At 48.0% G+C, this 20,519-nt stretch overlaps 4 protein-coding genes across 4 annotated transcripts; 3 read left to right on the top strand and 1 right to left on the bottom strand.

Moving 5' to 3' along the window:
• Positions 1-2,326: 2,326 nt before the first annotated feature.
• On the top strand, positions 2,327-4,297 carry HOO65_030659 (glutathione S-transferase; the record flags this gene model as incomplete). Its single annotated transcript, XM_071000466.1, has 1 exon — positions 2,327-4,297. One exon carries the CDS (start codon positions 2,327-2,329, stop codon positions 4,295-4,297), a length of 1,971 nt encoding a protein of 656 aa, XP_070860338.1.
• Positions 4,298-4,855: 558 nt separating this feature from the next.
• Positions 4,856-7,234, bottom strand: HOO65_030658 (uncharacterized protein; the record flags this gene model as incomplete). Its single annotated transcript, XM_071000465.1, has 1 exon — positions 4,856-7,234. One exon carries the CDS (start codon positions 7,232-7,234, stop codon positions 4,856-4,858), a length of 2,379 nt encoding a protein of 792 aa, XP_070860337.1.
• Positions 7,235-15,231: 7,997 nt separating this feature from the next.
• HOO65_030657 (bzip transcription factor) lies at positions 15,232-16,797 on the top strand (the record flags this gene model as incomplete). The annotated part of the gene is made up of 4 exons (XM_071002137.1): positions 15,232-15,408; positions 15,531-15,747; positions 15,836-16,345; positions 16,448-16,797. 4 exons carry the CDS (start codon positions 15,232-15,234, stop codon positions 16,795-16,797), a joined length of 1,254 nt encoding a protein of 417 aa, XP_070860336.1.
• A 1,494-nt stretch (positions 16,798-18,291) lies between these two features.
• On the top strand, positions 18,292-20,265 carry HOO65_030656 (uncharacterized protein; the record flags this gene model as incomplete). Its single annotated transcript, XM_071002020.1, has 6 exons — positions 18,292-18,309; positions 18,750-18,768; positions 19,250-19,348; positions 19,421-19,513; positions 19,573-19,627; positions 19,689-20,265. The coding sequence occupies 6 exons, from the start codon at positions 18,292-18,294 to the stop codon at positions 20,263-20,265; spliced, it is 861 nt and encodes a 286-aa protein (XP_070860335.1).
• Positions 20,266-20,519: the final 254 nt, after the last annotated feature.

Genomic DNA, 20,519 nt, shown 5'->3' with positions numbered 1-20,519 from the left:
AGGTTGTCTGATCCGCCTTGCCATCTTGCGAGGGTACGACGGATTGTGCTCCGGCCGCGGCTCCGGAAACTACATAGAGTCCACACGGACATGAAAAATCAGCGATTCCGGCTTCGGGGCAATGGCGCAGTTGGGAGCGCGTTAGACTGAAGCACAACTTCAGTGGTTCGGTTATCTAAAGGTCACTGGTTGAATTTGAATTTGAATTTGAATTTGAATTTATTTAACGTCTACTGGAATCACTAAGATCAAACGACGCCGGATTGGTTACCGGACAGAATTAACCCTTCTGCAGGGCTGACCACGGGTTTTGGACGAGAGAAGCTCGTATGCTCCCAAGCAAGCTTGTTACTCGTCTTCCACCTGTAGTCGTCAGAAACAAAAAAAAAAAAAAAAAAAAAAAAAAGGAAATCCCCAGATATACCCTAAGCCCAGAAGTAGTGGGGCTAACCCCCAACTTCCCCACAAACATTCGTTCCTCTGAAAAACCTGCCACGCTTCCTGAAGTCGTGAAAATCACGAGAGCAAGACGGCAGCATCCAGTGCAGCCTGGGAAAACCCCCCAAAGACGAGAAAAAACCAGACTGTGTGAGCATCCGAGGGCTCGTGGTATATCCTTCCACTTTTCTGGTGGCCGCTGCCTTGCGCGTGTGGATGAGGCGCCAGACAGCCCCCTTTCTAGTGACATGCCACAGTCACCAGTCTATCCGAGGACAGAGGAGCGCAAGAAAGAAAACAAAACAAAAAAAAAAAAAAAAGGTGCGGACTGTGTGAACTCTCAAAATTCAGTCCTGAGCGTGAAGGTGAACTCCTTGAGTTGGAGTGGTGTTGCGGCGATGAGGAGTTGGCGATCGCAAAAGTTGTCGTGAAAAAGGGGGCGAGTCGACGACGAGGTTATCCTCAAAGTTGGGTAAGTGCGGCCTCAAGGCTCCACAGCTCATTGTCAAGATCCATGACAGAGTCAAAGAAGAAGAAAAGAATGAAAGACGCTTATCAGTGTCATAGACGTCGTCCTCCAGCAGCCCGGAAGAAGGGGAGGCACCAGACCTCAAAGGTACCCCCCCGAGGGTTGTAAGAGGGAGAGTTTAAAGGTCACTGGTTCAATCCCGGTTTGCCCCAGTCACGTGAGATACGCAAGTATCTCATTAACCCTTGGTCTTGTGGTCTAGTGGTATGATTCTCGCTTAGGGTTAACCCTACAGCATAGCTTGCGAGAGGTCCCGTGTTCGATCCACGGCAAGACCCTTTCTTTTTGCCAGATTTCCTTATGTTTTTTTTTCCGCTCTTTGTAGACATTTTCCTAATGTATCTTATCAATTCAATATCCATGCAGATTTTACTTACCCCCTCTTTCCTTTTTTGTAGAGGTTGGTGCTGTCGTGCGACAGCCCCAGTCAAAGCCAAGGAGCCTTCACATAGCCCCTATTGTTGCATAATGCGGGGGTATGCAGTAATACGAGAATAAAGCAACTCGCTTCTTCTTAGCTCAATCAACGTCACTTTTATGGTCTTTGGGGGTCCTTTGCACCCACTAGTAACCGGCGAATTGCTATATTTTGAGCATCGTCACGGGCTTGTAAGACCAATTGATCAAATCGGTTCTAATATCAACCCTATACAACAAACAATGCATCGTCTTTGTGCTAGACGCGTCAGCCTGGCTAGACAAGGCCGGCCGCAATTGCAGTCACAGATATCGCGGGCCTGCACTCCCACTACTATTCATATCCGCGCAGGCTCAACATCGCAGCCACGCAATCAAGAAAGCCATGCAGTGGGCCATCGCCAGCCGATACCGTCATCAGCCGCCATGTTGATGCCACAACAGAGTCAGCTACAACCACATCCAAACTCGCATAATGCGGGACAGTCGCGACAGCAGCAAAGCCAGAGCCAGTGCCCTCCAAAGCTATCAGGAAGCCACAACAGAAAACATGCTCTTTCTAAAAACCGGACGAGTCAGAATCAACACAAGGGCCAAGCCAAGAAACACTCCAAAGCGCCAACTACGAAACACCCGTCCAAATACGAAACAGAGCCTCCGAAACCATCCCACAAAGCACCAAGATCTCTTCCAGATTCATGGCCTTATGTCACCATACACGAGCCTGCAATTGCAAAAAAGCCAGCCGATCTACAAGGAGTGTGGGCGATAGATTTTATCAGAAACCTCAAGGATGATAGTAGAAGTTCCCTATCAGCCCTGTTTAGGCAGGTAGAAGAGAACTTGCTGCCGCTCCATAGAAGTGTGCGAGAGCATCCAACTATTCGCAACTATGTATCTGAATTGCTGTCACAGATATGCAGAGCCAAACTGCAGGAACCCATGGAAAAAAGCTTACCATCTATCACAAGCCTTTACCAGGTTCAGATAGCCTTTGGCCTGCAGCACAGTGTCAATGTGCTCTTTGAAATCAGCCTCAGCCAAGCCGAGCCTCTAATTAGCATACTCTTAGACTCAGCCAAGCTTCCTCTGCGTGAATCCATGCTACCCAAAGATCCTCGCGACGCCATAATAGATGACCAGGACGCCTTCTGGAAACTAGTCATCACAAAACCGGCACCTCCTGGGGTTCCTGAGGTTGCCGGCTCTTTGGATGTTCCCAAGGTCACTCCCGCGATAGTATCCGAATTCAAGAGCGCCGGAGTGACTCTATCAAAAGCTCTAGAAATGCTTCTGCCATGGCACAATCCCACATCGATCCCAACCCTAACCCGGTCCTTGATGACATGGTACATTATCTTCTCGCTGTGCTCGCACGTCATAGCATCTCCAGAAACCCGGTTTGTCCTAATCAAGCCATTTTTAGACAGCATTATGGCCGCTCTCGATATTGGCCAAGCCGATATTTCCTACATGTTATCCGACCATCCAAAGTTGCTACAGGGAATGAACAGCCTAGCCAGTACTTTACCTTCAAAAGCGGACAATGTCATTAATCCTACAGTAGTCATTAGTTCCTTCCACAAGCAACTATCGGAAAGCTTACGCACCCGTGATGTTTACCAGGCCCAGCAACTGTTCCATCAGTTTCCCACTGCTGCCTTTGTGGGGCATACACACATTACAAAGGAAGAACGTGAAGAGCAGCGTCTCATGCTTAATTATTTTGCCTACGGTTTTTGCGCTTTGAAGAACGGCCACTATGTCGACAGAGTGCTAACCTTTTTGGCGGATTCAGGCTTTGATATTGATTCCAAAACATACACTGCCATGATCAATGGCTGGAAGAAATCCCGTGAACCGCAAAAAATCGAGGCTCTTTGGCGCATGCTCAAGGCCAATGACGTGCCTGTTGACGATATATTTTGGGCGGCACGCATTAGTGCACTGGGCCACCTGGGTCTTAATCGCGAGGCAGTCAACGTACTCTTCGAGATGGATGCCACTCATAAGGCGAAACCACAGATACATGCAGCCCCATCTATTGGTGCCGTAAATTCAGCCCTGGCCAGTCTTTTCCGCCGTCAAGATGCTGAGGGTGCTCGGCGAATCCTCGCATGGGCCGGCGAGCGCAAGATCGAGCCTGATGTCATCACATACAATACTCTTCTTGAGGGCTTGTTTCGCTGTGATTTAGCCGCCGAGACGCCCAAGATTATAGAAGCCATGCGAGACCGCAAAATTGAGCCTGACATTGCCACATATACTATCCTTCTTGAGCACGCTCTTTCCAATGCTGCGTCGGGCACATCGGCTGAAGAACAAATCCAGGCTGTACTCAATAGCTTTTCCGTGTTTGCCGATTCCGAGATTGCTATGCAGACAGCTACATATGCCAAGATGCTACATGTAGTGTTTACCGTTGGTGGTGCCACCAGCGCCAAAGCAGCTCGTGTCATTCTCCAGCACATGGAAGCTCACAAAGTACAGCCCAGCACACATATATTCACCATTCTTGTGGACAAGTTCTTTTCACAAGGCGATGGCGCCGCCGTAGATGGCCTCATCAAGGAATGGAAACTTACCACTCGCGGGCCCGGCACCATGCTCGACAGTGTGTTTTGGGAGTCTGTCATCAGCGGCTTCATTGCATTGCACGATCATGTGTACGCTATGCATTATCTCTCCGTCTACCGCAAGCTGTGGCCGCATGTGCACATGTCATTAGCCATGCAAGCTGAAGTCCTCTTAATGCTTGTCGAATTAAATCTACACAAACAGGCGCTAGAGCTAGTTAACCGCGAGATCGACTATGCCACTGAAAATGAGACGTGTGCAGATGGACGGTATTGGAATCATCGGTTCTGGCAGGTTGCCAAGGAGACCCTAGGAGCCGGGCCAGGGATGGTGTGAGGTGGGATTTCTTCAAGTCTTTCTCAAACTGTAGTTTTTCTGTATAATAGATACTGTCGTTATATTAGAGTTAGTTGTTCTGGCGACCTGACAAGGAGCCATGATCTTATCTAGGCATCTTTTGGTCATTCATAGCAAGAGAGATAGTGAAGAGAAGCTTGCTACGTTCAAGCATAAAACGCATTCTGTTTTATAAAATGTACATGAAATAAAAATATGAAGTCTAAGTCAAAAACGCCTGTCAAAATATTTCCAAAAACCGGTTCTCCAAAAAAGCAAGAAAAAAAAACGCCCAAGACGAAGCAAAAGTATCTCGCCTCGGAATATGTCAAGATGTATGTGGTTGTTGGTATGCATGTAGCCAGTTAAAAGGTAGAAGAAAAAAAGTACAAAGTACACCAAGTAATAAGAATAGGTAAAAAGAGAAATGAGAAATAAAAGACAAGGTAGTACGTAAAATAAAGTGTCTCTCCTAGGCTGCCGAGCTAGAATAGAAGACAGTGAAATGAAGAGAAAAGAACAAACCGTATGTAAGCATTTAAAGAGACAAGTCCCATTCTATCTCCGCTTTGGCGTAGCAAGCATGGCCAAACGTGATGCACTGATTGAAGGAGTAGCACGTACTTGTGACCGAGCTGGCGAGGCAGCAGCTCCAGATGCGGTCGTCTTAGTACGGCTAGGATTAGCAGTAGCAGTTGCTCGGGATGCTGCGGTCGGTGCAGTCAAACGAGAAGGTGTTGGGGCTCCTATGCGTGATGAGCCTGCTCGAGGTGGAACAACCCGAGATGGGGTAGCGGAAGCGGACTTGTTGACAGTCTTGGCCACGGCTGCGGTTTTGAGCTTTTCTGTGGGCCGGACAGGCTTTCTGATCTTGCGGGTGAGGAACTCCTTGTTCTTCACGGCTGAGGTAGCAGCAGCATATCCGGGTGTCCGCGTCGGAGTGGCAGTAGCCATAGTAGTGGTGGTATTGACAACACTTGCTGATGGCGTCTTAGGCCTAGTTTCAAAGGAGCCAGCAGCTGTAGTAGCAGTCTGGGTAGATGTAACAGAGATGCCCAGTGGAAGGTCTTCGTTACGACGCTTCTTGTTGCCCCTCTCAACATCACGGGCCTGGTCATCTTCATCAGTTGACGGTCTGTTGCGCTTCTTATTTCCGATACCGTGAGAGATAGCGCGGTACTTGCCATCCAACTTGCTAGCAGACATGGGCGTATCGTTTTCTTTATTGCTTCCGCCGGCGTCCTTAGCAACATCAGTCTCCGTAGGGCTCATAGTCGGCGCATCAGGCATCACCTCGAGCTGGCTCTTAGGGAAGCCTCCAGGAATTCCAGCCGAAGCACCACTTGAAAGGCCACCAAACACTGACCGTCGCACTTGGCGAATGCTTGCCTGTCCAGCAGACGACCCAAAAGAAGGCTTCGATATTCCAAAATCAATTGTCTTATCACTGCGGAAGGAAAATGTGCCAGGTACAGCTGGGGACTTAGCCTCATCGATGTCAGGCATATCTAAATCATTCTCGAGCAGTCCACTAAACGTCGTGAGATCAGGATACTTGACCTCGAGAGCCGTCTCAGCCTTGGAGAGTACTGACTCCATAGTAGGGCACTCGTCACCAGGTACAACCATACGGACACGCTTCATGGCTGACTTGAACGAGGGCGACACGTGACTTGTAGGGGTGACAGTAGTCAGACGAGGAGTATTGACACTATGCTTTGTGAGCCGGTGGCTAGGTGTAGTCACAACCTTTTCAGGCAGACGAGATCCGGTGAGAGCCTTTGAGGGGGTGTCAAAAACGGCGTCGTTGCTAGTTGTCTTCTCACTAGACTTTTGGGCGGCCGTATCACACATAATGTTAGTAGCGGTTCCAGGAGCAGCACTAGGAATAGTCGTCTTCTTCAAGATAGACTTGATGCGCTCAAAGCGTCCTGGAGTGCCTGAAGCTTTAGTCTGAGTCGAGGTTGCTGCAGAAGCCGCAGAACGAGGGATCGCCGAGGGGGTAGCTGGGGCTTGAGTCGGAGCCCTAGACTCGGCGACAAGATCCGACTTGGAGGCAGACCTCACTAGCCTGATAGTAGAGCTGAAGTCGGTGGGGCGGGCAATACCCGATTTCGTAGGCGTCCCGAAGGACGTAGCTGAATTAGGCTGCCTCTGCGACTGTTGCTTTAATGGCGAGTCGCCATTCGATACTGGCCGAGGGATAGCACTCGAGGTGTTTGTTCCATCACGCGATACAGGGCGAGTAGTTGCAGCATCATCTTCGAGTTTTTGCTTAAGACGTTTCACGCTAGAAATGCCAGAACGCAAGCCTCCAGGCCCAGTGATTTTACTAGGCGTGGAGGGGGTGGCAGCAACTTCATCAGCAAGGCTAGCCTTGGACGGAGAACGCTTAATTCCGACTTGACGAATAGTTGGCTCAGTAGCATCATCAAGGTTAGCCTTGGAGGGCTTACGCTTAAGAGCTTTCACAGGGGTGAAGCGGCCTGGAGCCGCACGGAACGCTGAAGGGTGGTTTTCAATAGAGTCCATTTTCTTGAACTCGGCCATATGAACGGCACTGTACCTGTTGCTCTTGCCCTTGGGCTGAGCAAACTTTCGGTCAGCCAAGGACTCGGCCTGTTCACGATCGCGTTCACGATCAGCAATAAGACCAGCCTTGATTTTAGCAGCTTCTTCACGTAAGCCATCCATAATTTTTAGAGCCTCATTACTCAAGCCCTTTTCAACGCCGCTGGGATGGGTGACACTAAAGGTAAAGGGCGATGAGGGCATGGCGTGGTGATGTCTAGCATGTGTTTCACGAGATTTTGTGGGAGTGGCCTGAGCAGCAGCAAGAAGCTGCTCAGTACGGGTAGTTGGATTAAGATCACGGAATCCATGCTTAATGGCAGAGGATGGCACGAGACTTGGACGATGAATCTTGCTGGGGTGCATCTCGGAGGCCGGAGGCCTAGCCACACTAGTAGAAGGGGTGGAAGGCTGATGCCTGGTTTTAGATACAGGCGAAGTCTGTGGCTCCTTGGGAATAGGACGAGGAAGACGCGGGCTACTGCCGGCAGCTGAGGCCGGTTCGCCATGCTCGGAAACGGTGGAAAGGGTGGCCTGGGGCTGAGTAGCCTTGGTCTATATAACATTAGCAACAAGAACAGAGGCCAGTTATATTTTATCATTAACCGGGGCTAACTTTGACTTGCCTTGGAAGTACTGGCCAAACGCGCCGAGCGGCGGCGCGGCGGAGGCGTCATAGTAGACGACGTCATGGCAGAGGGAATAAATAGCAAGGAATTTGCTGCAAATATTGCTCTCGCTAGAACACAATAAAGAAAGGTAACAGGAGCAAAGAGCCAGACACGTTGACAGTTGCCTTGTTAGGTTGCCTTGTCAGAGCCGTTAATGCAATAAAATCAAGGCCTTGCGACCACAGCAATATCAAGTCAGGAATGAAAGACAAGGCAAAAAGCACAGACGGTGAATGTGGATTATGCCATGTGCAATGAGGCTGAAGTATTCGGTGGCCAGTGAGACGCGTCTTTATGAGGAGAAAGACAAATTGATTCAAGGCAGAGCTGAGAAAGTAGTAGAACAAAGCAAATAGGAAATTATTGCGAAGATGAAGAGTCAAGGGAAACGCGTAATGGTTTTTTATGAAATCAACGCGTTCTCGATGGCTATTCTTGGTGTTTTTGTGGGAGGAATAGAACCAACTGCCTGATCATCAAAAGAAAATAAAACAGAATAAATAAAAATGTGCGTGCCTTTGTTTGTGATCTGCTATTGTTATTGTTGGACAGCATGACAAGTTATCTGGTTAATCCCCCCCCCACACTGTCTCCTCACAGTGTATTCACTGTCTGTGTACTGTATGCCGTGTTTTGCACACTTCAAACTGTTAAACTTGGCTTCAATGCCATAGAGTCGACAACTGACACGCAAGTTGTAGCCTTGTTGAAGGACAAAAGTACAGCATCATCTTTACGCGCCTGCCAACATCACCCTACCTCTTTTCGACATGACTTTAACTTTGCGCTCTAGTTCATGAAGTCACGATACTCCTTCCTTGGTTCCCACAGCAACCCTGTACACCTTTGCATACCTTGATGTCTCATACAAACCCTAAATAACCCTACAGTCGACTTAACCAGAGAACGGTTTTTGTTGCGCTTTCAAATTTCATCTCACGCTGCAATGCATCATGGACCTAGCCGGTGTTCTACCAAACAGGGAGAGATTCTCCACAACTGCTCTAATGCCGAAAAGGGAAAGTTTTTCAGAATCACGTGCCTAGAAATCAGCGCATTTTCTGTGTGAAGCTTCGCCCTTTTTTTTTCGTCCTTTACTCTCAACATCACCTGGTCTTCAACAAAAGTTCTTGGGCAGTTTGGCCGCCACCGCCTTTGCATAAAAACACTCGAGCCCACACTTTGTCTTTTGGAAATATAACAGTGCTTTCAAACAAACAATGGTACAAAACAAGCAGGCAGATATACATTTATATATATGGAAAATGGATGGAATAGGCGAAACAGGTAGGTTATGCCTATTCTATTTGATTTAAGAATAAGGCTTGATTTGCCTATGGGTGGGTGTCTGTTCATATATCTCTACGTCTGTGTTTGCGCTTGCACCTGCGTCTGCGTCTGTGTCTCTGTATTAATGTGGCATTGTATTCAAAGCAACACATACTACGTGGACATCTAGGGCAAGTTAGACAAGGGCAGAAGCCGGACTTGAACAGACTAGACTAGGGCGGACTAGGCTACTGGTGTTGGTAGGCGTCAATGTGTTACCAACGTAGTATGGACATGCAATAGCCGACATATGTGTACATAATAGCCGTCCATCCACGCCGCATTACCCACTCATTAAGCCTCTAGGCGTGTCTAATGAACGAGCAAAACGATGAACCTATTCTGTTTCTTTAACTCCTCTTTATTCCATGTCCATTCTCACGACAATTAGATCAGATAAGCCACTGGAAAAAAGTTCTTCATCTCTCTTTCAAGGATCTTCTGGCCGGCATTTCGCCGTTCGTAGTCGCAAATTTCCATTTCGCTACTTTTAGTCGCTTCTAGGAGTCCGGAGGTTAATCTAGACTAAGAGGGAGGATTTCTGCCAGCTTGAAGACAAGAAGAATAGGAGGTAGATCCCGAACTTGCGAACCTTCTGCTCAGGCATGACGATAACGGGCTTGTCTTGTCCCCCTGTCGATGCTTCATTTGTCGGAGAGCCGCTACATAAATGCGTAGGCAAGAACAGGTATAATTTTGGATTTGGACACATGAAGAGCCTAGAAAAAAGAAAGCAAGGGGAGGCGAGGAACAGACACGGGAATTCCTCCCATCTCCCAGCTCTCCTCTTCCATCTTCCCCGTTGGCCCCGCTGGCCCCGTTGGCCCTCGTAGACCATCATTATGGCTATGCCGACAAAGAGCCCCAGCCAGAACTGGAACAAAGCCATGCGAAACCAAAAATCCAAGGCGAAGCCTGGGTCAGAAGTTGGCCCACTGGCCAAAGCTAGGACCAGCTCACCCAGGCTTCTCTCCCATTTCTTTCCCCCCAAAAGGGATCGTAAACTTCTTTTGCCTTGCCCTTTGCCCCGTCCATGCGTCGTCGCCTTTGACCTTGCCTTCGCCTCGCTCTCCTTACCGACCGACCCTTGCAGCTATTCTTTTCCAGAACAAAAAGCTAGAGCCACAAGATACACGAGGCGCGCAAAGGCACCCGAATCAAGGACATGCCTTTTTTTCTTTTCCTTTTGTTCTCCAACCTTGATGGGATCAATCTTAATTTTATTGATCGCCGCGCAAAATCGGAAAGCGCTGGATCACCGGAGCACTGGTGATATAGGCAAGTGAGTCCGTTTGAGGGAAAAGCAAACAAGTAGGGGCCAAACACGGAGTTGAACTCACTTAAAAAGAGAAAAGCAAGAGTCCTCTGAAATTCTGCATCCAAAAAAGAACTAATAGCTTCAGACTAGGCTGGATGCTGGGGGTTTTAGCTCCAAATCGATGACTGGGTGAAAGAAAAGAAGACGACGCTGATGGAGAATAAGTACTAAGAATAGTGGCCAAGGATGGAAGAGCGAGTTGGCTCGGATGAAAGACGGGGTTTGTCGTCTTTTTTTCATTCGTTGTTTCGTTGAATTCTTTTGTGGGACTTGAGTGACCTGATTTTTCTGAATGTAACGACACAAAGAGGAGGAAAAGGAGGGCCAGTTAGCTGACTCGTAGGTTGTGGGCCTCTCCGCCGAATATTTTCTCTTCTTTTATGTTTCCGCCGGGGAACAAACAGGAGATCCAAAGGACAATAGAAACAAAGAAAATAGAACATGGATAAAGAACTCTCAGAAAAGAGGAAAAAAGGCGACTTCGGACTTCACCGAGGTTGTGACTCGACTTGAGAAGTGGGCGGGTTTTTCTTTTCTAAGGGGGTAGAACGTTGCAATTTGCCTAAATCAGAGCTAGAGCAGGAGCAAAAGCCATAGCCAGAGCCATAGCCAAAGCTGAAGCCAGAGCCAGCAGCTAGCACGAGAAGAGCTACAACCTTAACGTTATAGTTGTATGCTATAAACTGAAATCAGTAACAGAAAAGCCAAGCGAGGCGAGGCGAGGCGAGGCAAAGCCAGGGCCAGGTTAAACATCTAGAAGACTGGAAGGGCTGGATGAAATAACCACATAGTTCACATTATGATCAATGCTAAAACTGTCTCGTTTCACTTCTTAAGAGGACGAGAGAGGCAAACTCTGGCATATTGACGCTGACGGTTATAATTCAAGAGGGAAAGCTGCCTGCTTCCTTTCTTTCTAGACCGGGGGGGTGGACTTCGGCTCGGTGGACTTCATGGGGGGAAATGTGTATCTGCTGATATATTATTATCATCATTGCTACGACCTGGCTAGGTTCCATACGGCGGGGGCGGGGGGGGGGGGGGGTGAGAGACGATTAGGGGGGGGACGTGTTCCCAGCTTCTTGATCGATGAGAGAAGTCGAGCAGCAGAAACACTAGTTGCATTACAGTTGCGCGCATAACATGCCTGGTTGCCCGAGCCTGGAAGCGAGAGCGGGAGAAAGGGACGAGAGCACAATCAGCCAAGTCAGTAGCAGTCTGACACTCGAGTCTTTGATTCCTCGTTGCTGGCTGGGTAATGCTTGTATATTTTTTTTAAGTTCCGTCGAGCAGCTCTTGCATGTAAGCTAAGCCGGAACAGGCCAAGAGGCCACAACAAAATAAAATAGCCTGGCGAAAATTAGCTTGGTTGGGAACGAGAGACAGAACGTTCAAAAACGGGCGAACGGTGATGTTTTTCTCTCACACCTTGCAGCATTAAGGGAAGGAAAAACGAATGTGTAACTAGGAAAGGTGAATGAAGAAAAAGTGAACAATTTGTGGGTGGAGTAAAAATAATAAAATGAATTTAAAAAAGGAAATATGTGTTAATAACAGGCAACGCCATCGCCGTAGAATCTGGGGAAATATGCCCGCTTTTCCCGGCTTTTTATGTGCTTGTAGGGCTTTTATTTTATTCTCCTTCTGCAGCCTTTTGTAGTCCTTTTTATCTGCTGCGCCATACCTTCCATATCCGTATTGTCTGCCTTTCCTGCCCTCGTTGCTATCGACCGTTGTGTATCTTTCTCACGTCCTGGAGGAAGAACGAGATATGGACAGTTATAGAGGGGGCTTGTGCACACACAAAGTAACAACGTCTCCACCCACACACGAAAATCCGTCAAAAGACTCCGCTTTTCTGCTTCTCTTTTTTGTTATGCCCCACTCCAGTCTGTCTTGATGCAGGAATAGAAGAAATATGAGATAGAAATCGGGGGGAAGCGAACAAGGCACACATATGGGAGTAGAACAAGCTACGGAATAGCCAATGCCATATAGACAACTGCCACGCACTGCTCCTCATTATATGGCCGGTCATGCTCTGCCTTGCGCTGCCCTGCAGCTTGCATGTTGTCCATGATGTGATGTGCCCACACCCATGTCACGCTCATGTCATGCTTCCAAGTTCCAGTTCTCGTCGCCTGCCTAGGTCTATAGTTCCAGAGCCAGGATCCCATCCGTACGTACTATGTATGGATACTCTGGATGTACCGAGGACTTGGACTGTGCGGGCCCTAGCACCCACTGGCCAGGTACCGCCTACCCGCTGCCACACTGGCTGGGCTCTGCATACCCTCTCCTCCGCCCTTGTGTCTTGGTATGTTTGTGTCCTTTTCGCTTTTTTTTTTCGTTTTTTTTTTTCTCTTTTTCGCCTTTTTCCACCGTGGATTATTTGGTTTTTTTTTTCAGTTTCATTTTTGCAGCACACTATCACGGCCTACACCATTGCCAACCATACACCCAGCCCACATGCACACATGCACACATGCACACATGCCCACATGCCCACATAGCTCTCCACCTTCCTCTCCATACCCATGCTGCATGCTGCATGCTACATGTGTACTTGCATGTACATCCATAATGTACAGAACATACATAGCTCCTAGGCATAAACAGGCAACCCAGCCCGACCGGGCAATAACCCGCCATGTACCCTCGCTTCTTGTCTGTTCTTCAGTCCTCCTTCCTTCCTTCCTTCCTCGTCCTGTCTAGCCTTGTCCCTTGTCTCTTTTCTTGTCTTGCTATATTCCTTTACCTGCACGCCGTTCGGTCGGAGCCAGCCTGGGAAAACCCCCTCCTTCTCCTCTTCCTCTCTTTCTTTTTCCAATTCCCTTCTCTCTCTATCCTCTTCCACTCACCCAGTAAAAGCCAACAGCCACTCAAGCCACCCTACGGCCCTGCCCTTACGTTCTTATTACATAAAACGCTTGCTGGCCGCTCTTGCTTCTCTTGATTTTCTTTGCCTGAAAGTTAGCGGTTTGTCGTATTGCTTGCTACTTTCCTTCTCTCCTCCAAATCAAAGCCAAAGTCGAACCCGAATATACGCCTGTCTTGCTTGTCCTCCCTGGCCTTTCCTAGTTGTCGTGTCTCTTGTTACGCTTCTCCCGCCATCTCTATTCTGGATCAATCTTTGCGTGTGCGAATGTGTGTGGTTTCCTATCGAAATCAACCACAACTACGTATTTCTTTTTCCCTTTTGCCCCCTTCCTCCTTCCGGTTTTCTTATTCCAGAATCCTCTACCTTGATTTTGCGCCCGCACACACGCTCTTCCCCTCTCCATCTGTCCCTTTACTCGCACATACAGCATACAGTACAGTCCCAGATATACGTCTACATCAGCAATCAAACGCCCGCACCGGCACTCGACAAAGATTGATTGGCACTCGACCCTTAAACTCTTAACTCTGTTTTTCTGTTCTATTGTCTCGTCCTGACTTGTTTGCTTTGACTTGCCTTGTTTTTCTTTGTCACAGACTTTCTTCGGCTGCTTCCATTGCTGTGCTTGTGCCTTGTTCTTGCGCCCGCACTCTCACGCATGACTTGCATGTAGTGATCTTTTTCATCCTTTATTTTTATCAAGTCATTAAAGCTACCATCGATTTATTCATTTATTTTTTCTTTTCGCGTTACGCTTAGCGGCGTCTATTTCTCTATATCTTTCTTTCTCTTCTTTTCTTCTCTCTCATCGTCTCACATTTAGACGCTGCAACCCGGCGGACAGAACCAAAAGTTGACCAAATAAAGGCTTCCTTTTTGGCTGACTCTTCTGTTCTGCCCTGCTCTACCTGTCTTGCAGGCATAATATCTCCTTTTTTTTCGCTTCTATTTATTCGACGGCTACAGGGCTGGCTTGCTCGATTTTGCGCCCGCAAGTCATCCTTTCTTCTCCTTGTGAGAGGATAGCCTTGGTCTCCATTTTCGACGACAGTTCGACTGAGACATCCTGGTCTCTGGCTATTTTGACGGCGACCGAGGATCTCTTTTCTTTTCATCCTCGATTTTGGTTCTCTTTTGGTTTTGATATCGCAGATATTCTTCACTGTTGCCTTTTACATCACCTGGCCGCCCTAAAATTTGGTGGGCCTAATCTCCAAACGAAAACCACAGCTCGTCTACGTCAGCTGCTAGGCCTCTGTGCTCCACTGCACTGTAGTGTACTGAAGTGGGCCATACAGAGTACGCACTTCACTGTAGCTTTGCTGTACTGTTCCTCTACTGCTCCTGGGACAGTGCACTGAACCCTTGCTGGACTGCACTGAATCCACATAGGAGTCGCTATACTAGAGTACTCTGCTCTCACTATACTCAACCATACATACCGCCGTATATTGTAGCACAGCTTCTTTTGACTGACCCTGGTCTGTCCCATATTGCCATATATTGTAGCACGACTCTAGACCTTTCTCTTCCCTCTTTCTCCCTTCCTACTCGTTCCCGTCCACCTTCTCACCCTTTGTCACTTTGCATTTGCATTGTCCTGCCTCGCTTTTGCAAACAGCTTTCTTAGCTCTTTACTGCAGGCTACCATTGGAACCCTTTGCCTTTTACCCTGTGTTGTCCAGCTCTGACAAACGGAGTGACTCGGTCCTTTGTTGTCGTCTCGTCTCCTTGATAAACACATTATCTCCATTCCCACCCCTCACCCCTCATCTGTGTTTGTGTATTTTTGCACTTGGGTATTCTTCATCTCGATTCGCAATCCCGTTCACTCTTTGCCAGTCTTCGTTGATTTGCTCGGAGCTAAACTCGTTTACAGCGGATAAAAGCAAAACCAACAAACAACAACGACCAATATTCCTGTTTTTTTTACAGCCTTTTTTTTTTCTTTACTTTGCTACTACGTCATTTTTTTTGGGGGTTTCTGTGCTTGTCTCACTTCTCTCCCAGTCCGGCCCGGTCTAGCTCTTGTCTCGTTGCTACTCGCTACATACCTACATATCTGCTGCAGGCGGCAACTATTACATCCTTACATCCTTACAGCCCGTTATCCATATTCAACAACGTCTTTCGCTTATAGAAATTCATGAATATGAACGACGCCATGTCCATTACCAAACATAACAAAGAAAAGGTCAAGGTCAAGGAGGACACAGGCGGTGAAGAATCCATGGAATCTACTCCAGAGGCTGAACAGGCGACTGCTAGTACCACCACGCCATCTAGTGTTAGCAATGCCCAAGAAGTTCAGCAGCCGAAGCGCAAAGGTGGCCGGAAGCCGGTGAGTTTCTTTCTTTCTCTTTGTCCACAATTGTCATACTTTGTTTCTTTCCCCTTCTTTGATTCCTTGTAGTCCTTGGCCATAACATGTATAAATGTACTACTGCTAACAGCTGCTCCTAGATATACGCCACTTCCGAGGAACGCAAGCAGCGCAATCGTCAGGCACAAGCAGCTTTTCGCGAAAGACGTACGGAATATATCAAACAGTTAGAGGAAACCATTAGAGTTCATGAAAGCAACCTCCAAAATCTTCAAGCTGCTCATAGGAACGCTGCAGATGAGTGTCTCATGCTTCGTTATAAGAACTCTTTGCTTGAGCGCATCCTGCTTGAGAAAGGTTTGTCCCTTCCATTTTTTTGCCATCCCCACTCGCGACGACTCCCTTGTAGCTAACACATAAATCACCTTATCCCCCACTTGTGTAGGGATTGATGTGCAGGCTGAACTCCGTGCCAAGACCGGCAGTCCGAACCTTGGCCCAACCCACATGCCTCAAAACATGGTACAACCACCGCCTATCCAGCGTGCTATCATGAATCGCCATAACCAAAACCGCAGACCAGCTTCTATTGCTACCAAGTTAGATACCACCCCTATCAGTCCTCTCCCACCGCCGCTTCACCAAGGTGGGTTAGGAGCATTGCCGTCTCCGCGCAGCAGGCCCGTACCCTCCTCAAACCACTCAAACTCCCCTACCGCATCGGCGCCCACATTTGGCGGCCCCGCAGCACTGTCACCTGCTGCTTCAGACTACATGTCCTCTCGAACCTCGGTTCCTCCATCTATTAAGCCGCCTCATATGAGTCCAATAAACTCCATGCCCGCGCCCTCACAAGTCATGGCAACACACCAGCAATCACATGGTCAAAGCAGAGCAACACAGCAGACACCTTATTACCCGACACCCGGCTTCCAAAGCCACATTGAACAGCTAGGTAAGTGCAAAGTGTATGCCTTGGTGAGAGTCAATTTTATATATGACTATATCACGTATATTCGTTTTGAAACCACCAACTAACTATAAACTGTTCCTACAGAGCAAGAATACGACGCTCAAAATGAAATGATGGATGACTCTGAACTGGAGCCATCTAGTGGCAATGGGGGCTATTCTACTTACTCTGCGGCACCATCCATAATGCCTTCGCCTGCTTCCACAAGGGGGTCACATGCTCAAAGTCAGTCAGAAGCCATGCAGCCACAGCAGCAGCAACCACAACAACCGCAACCCCAAGCACAACAACCACAACAGCCTGGAGCAAACGGCGGCCAGTACCCGTCTATGAACCAACTGCTTGACTCGGGCATGGAGTGGGATCCATTCGGTCTCAGCGCCAGCATGGCCTTCCCCACTCCATTTGCTTTTGATCAAAGTAACATGCGGTAAGGGAGACAGGGGATGAAGAAAGTGAGAGAGAAAATCTGTTTTCAGTATGCTTTCCTCTTTCCTTCCATGATTTGATGTCCTCTAGCAACGTCACTTCTCATCTCATACCGCCACAAAAGTCTTTTTTATAGCGCTGTCGTTTTCTTTTTGGTATATTTATCCTATTAATGTCTTTTTATTTCTTTGTATACGCTGCTTTTCCTTTTATTTAATGCCCTACCTCGAGTATGAGTTGGCGCTGTTTGATTTTTCATGCTTCAACTCCCTCCTCAAACCTTCTCGTCTCCCCTTCCTTTATTGTTCAATCCGGATTGAACATGGTTACGGCGCTTTTTGGTTTTTCTCCTGTTCGGGCGTTTTGATATATAGTGTTGTTGATATCGCTATTTTTTGGGCGTTACCTTTTTTTTATGGTTCGTGATATACAATTCTATCTTTGCTGATATACACATCAAAAAGTTCCTGGTTCTCCGATAGTCGCTGTCTTGCATGTTTTCATCGTAATGGCATGATTTTCTTGTACCGTGCTTTTCACCAACATCACGAGGACAGGTCCTATTTGGCGCAAGCCATGGGGGTGGCTTTCAGTTTAGGCTAATTTATGAATAAGTCAAGCATTGAGTTATGCTCATAGTAATACAATACTCATCTTTATGCAGAGCTTCGATTTGATACAAGAACAAATGAAAAAAAGCATATCAGCCACCGCCACTTTTCTCAGAGCTAGCTTTAGCGTGGCTGAGAGGTTGAGTCTTCTCTAAGAAACTTTCGCTCCTTCGAAAAAATAAGAGTAGGGCTTGAAGCAACCTGAATTGATGGGAAAAGTTTTGTGTGTAAGTATACTGTGTGCACACTGTTGCGTAACGAGAGGATGTTCCACAAATTACAGCAAAACACACTGTATTTTTTCCTTGGCTTAATCTGAGCTTGAAAAAATTAGGTTGGCCTCTGGAATTTGCCGGGGTTTTACCATGGTCTTTAAGTTAGTGCATGAAGACAAGAAGGATTGATTGACAAAAAGTTCGTGAGCAAGAGGGGCAAGATTGAAGGCTTTTGTTTAGCATGCTTATTTTTTTTTTTTTTAAAAAAAAAACACTTCTTTCGCATGTTTTGACAGACTTTGCGTAAGAATAAAAAGATATTACTGAATCAATGGCTGAATGAAGGGGCATATATTTGTTCGGTGATGGCGTGATAGAACTGTGTGCTGATGTTAATGAATTCTCCCGTTCAGTGAAGAGAAATATTTTACAAAAGTAATTTTTAAAAAAGGGAAAAAAAAATTAATGGTAGTAACCCACTCATTCCCTGCACAACCATCCATCCTCCTACACTACCTGCCCACTTCTCTTTTCCAAACCTCCTCTCCTCCCACACTTTTTTCCGATTCTTTTTTTTTTTTTCCTCTCTCACCTCATCCCCCCCTTCCCACCCACCTTGTGACTTTTTATACTCTCCGCCTCCTAGGCGTTTAAACAAGAATCAAGAGACAAAATGTCGGTTGTCTCCAAGGTATGTCTTCTCAGCTGTTGTTGTTTTCTTTATTTTCGTTTGCCTTTCTTGCTGCTTGAAGAGGCCATGCCGGCGATCAAGATAGAGTTTACAGAGAATCGCCGTCACTGTCTTGTCGCTGGGTCTTTTTTCTTCTCTCATCGGCGTTGTATGCCCGTCCGTCTTGGTCTTTTTTACTTCTCGCTAAACAGGCAAATGCTCTGCTCTTTTTCTTCAGGGTCAATTTTTTTTACCTTTGGTTGGATTGGATGCAGGGCGGGGCACAAGCGAAGAATGACGGTGATGCAAGAAGAAAAATTACCCAAGCAAGAAAAAAGATGTTCGCTCTTTGTATGCGACATACAAAGCGCCTTGATAACTGCTTCCTAATCCAGAACAAACTGGATTAGCTCTTTTCCCTGCGTCCTCAGTTCCCAAGCTAACAATTAATTGTGTTGCAGAACCCCTTTGACCTGCTCGGTACGTCTCCACCCCTATGAATTCACGATCATTTTGCTTTCCGTTTATTTCCGGCCCTCGTTTCTGTGAGCCTCACATCAAGCTGTCAAGTGGATGAACCATTCTGTGTATCTTGAGAGGCTAGATTTGTCTGGCAGAGAAAATAGCGCATTGAACTTTTTCATGGCTGCACAAATATACGGTCACAATGTTCTCTTTTGCTCAAGTCTCTGTCCTTTTTTCATTCCATTGCTTTCTGCAGTGGTCCCAATGGCTGGGCATGAGCTAGAGCGGGGGAATTGTTTCCGATTTGTCAGTTGGTTTATCCTAGCAAATCTATCTAGTGGAGCGATGGCGCATGGACCTAAGCCACGGAAACTTGTATTTGAGCAGAGCGCGAGTGATCTCGATATGCCGAACCGAACACAACCAAGACCCCTTTTGAGGACTTTGCGATTGCTTCGTATCGATGTTGGTGTTGGAACTAACCTGTAAATTATAGGCGACGGCGAAAGCCCTGCCGCCCCTGCCGCGGCCCCTAAGAAGCAAGCCCCCAAGCCTGCTGCTGCTGCCCCCGCCCGTCGCGGTGGCAACGATGCCGGTACGTACATTTCTTTCTCATTCTAAAAATGGTTGTTGTGGTCTCCTTGTACTGACGTAACTTTTGCATCAGCCTTCCGTGACAAGAACGCTGGCCGTGAGAACAACCGCGGCAAGCCTACCGACGAGTCCGGTGCCCGCCGCGGCCGCGGTGGTCCCCGTGGTGGTAAGCTTGACACTCTCCCTATGCACATGCCAAGAAATAAGACTGACCTTCAACACCAGGCCGTGGCTCTCGCTTCCCCCGCGAGAAGGACGACCGTCACTCCAAGAGCGTTGGGTAAGTTTTCATCACTAGTCTCAGTCATCTTGTGTCTTAGCTTGCTAACAAAAATGTGCAGTGGCCCCGGCGAGAAGCAGGCTGACAAGGCCTGGGGTGCCAATGAGGGCAACGCTGAGCTAAAGGATGAGATCGCCGGTGAGGAGATCGCTGCCGCTGATAAGACGGAGGAGGAGGTCGCCGAGGCCGCCGAGCCTGAGGAGAAGGTCAAATCTTTCGACGATTTCCTGGCTGAGAAGGCTGAGAAGAAGCTTGCTCTGGGCGAATCTCTGTCTCTGCGCCAGGCCAACGAGGGCACCAAGGCCAACAAGAAGTGGGAGACCGCTAAGCAGGTCGTCAACGAAGAGTCTGACTACTTCACCCCTGGCACCGGCAAGGCCACCCGCCAGCGTGAGCGCAAGGTCAAGCAGACCATTGACATCGAGCCCCGTTTCGTTGAGGCTGAGCGTTCCTCCCGTTCTGAGGGTGGCCGCGGTGGCCGCGGTGGTCCCCGTGGTGGCTTCCGCGGTGAAGGCCGTGGCGGCCGTGGCGGCGCCCGTGGTGGCCCCCGCAGCGCTGCCCCTGGCCCTGGCCCTCGTGCTGCTAAGCAGGCTATCAACACCTCGGACGAGGCTGCTTTCCCTTCGCTGGGTGCTTAAGCACAACAAAACTTTGATGAGTAACCACAAGAAGAAAAAGAAGGGGGCAACAAACAACAAGCATTGGATCGTTGTTATTGTGCGTGTGTGTGCGTCGCTGCTTCATGGCCAACTCTTCTTTTCTTGAATGACTGGTTGGGCGAAGGCATTAGATGGCGTCATCGTACCAAATTATGTTTTCTTTTCGTTCGTCTTAGATAGATGCCCAGCAAAAAAAAACAGGAAGAGAAACCAAAAAAAATTAAAGAAACTAA

The sequence above is a fragment of the Ceratocystis lukuohia genome (assembly GCF_044167205.1).
Source record: "Ceratocystis lukuohia strain C4212 chromosome Unknown Supercontig3_pilon, whole genome shotgun sequence".
Lineage (NCBI taxonomy): Eukaryota > Fungi > Ascomycota > Sordariomycetes > Microascales > Ceratocystidaceae > Ceratocystis > Ceratocystis lukuohia.
This window is presented reverse-complemented; position numbering and strand designations above follow the sequence as displayed.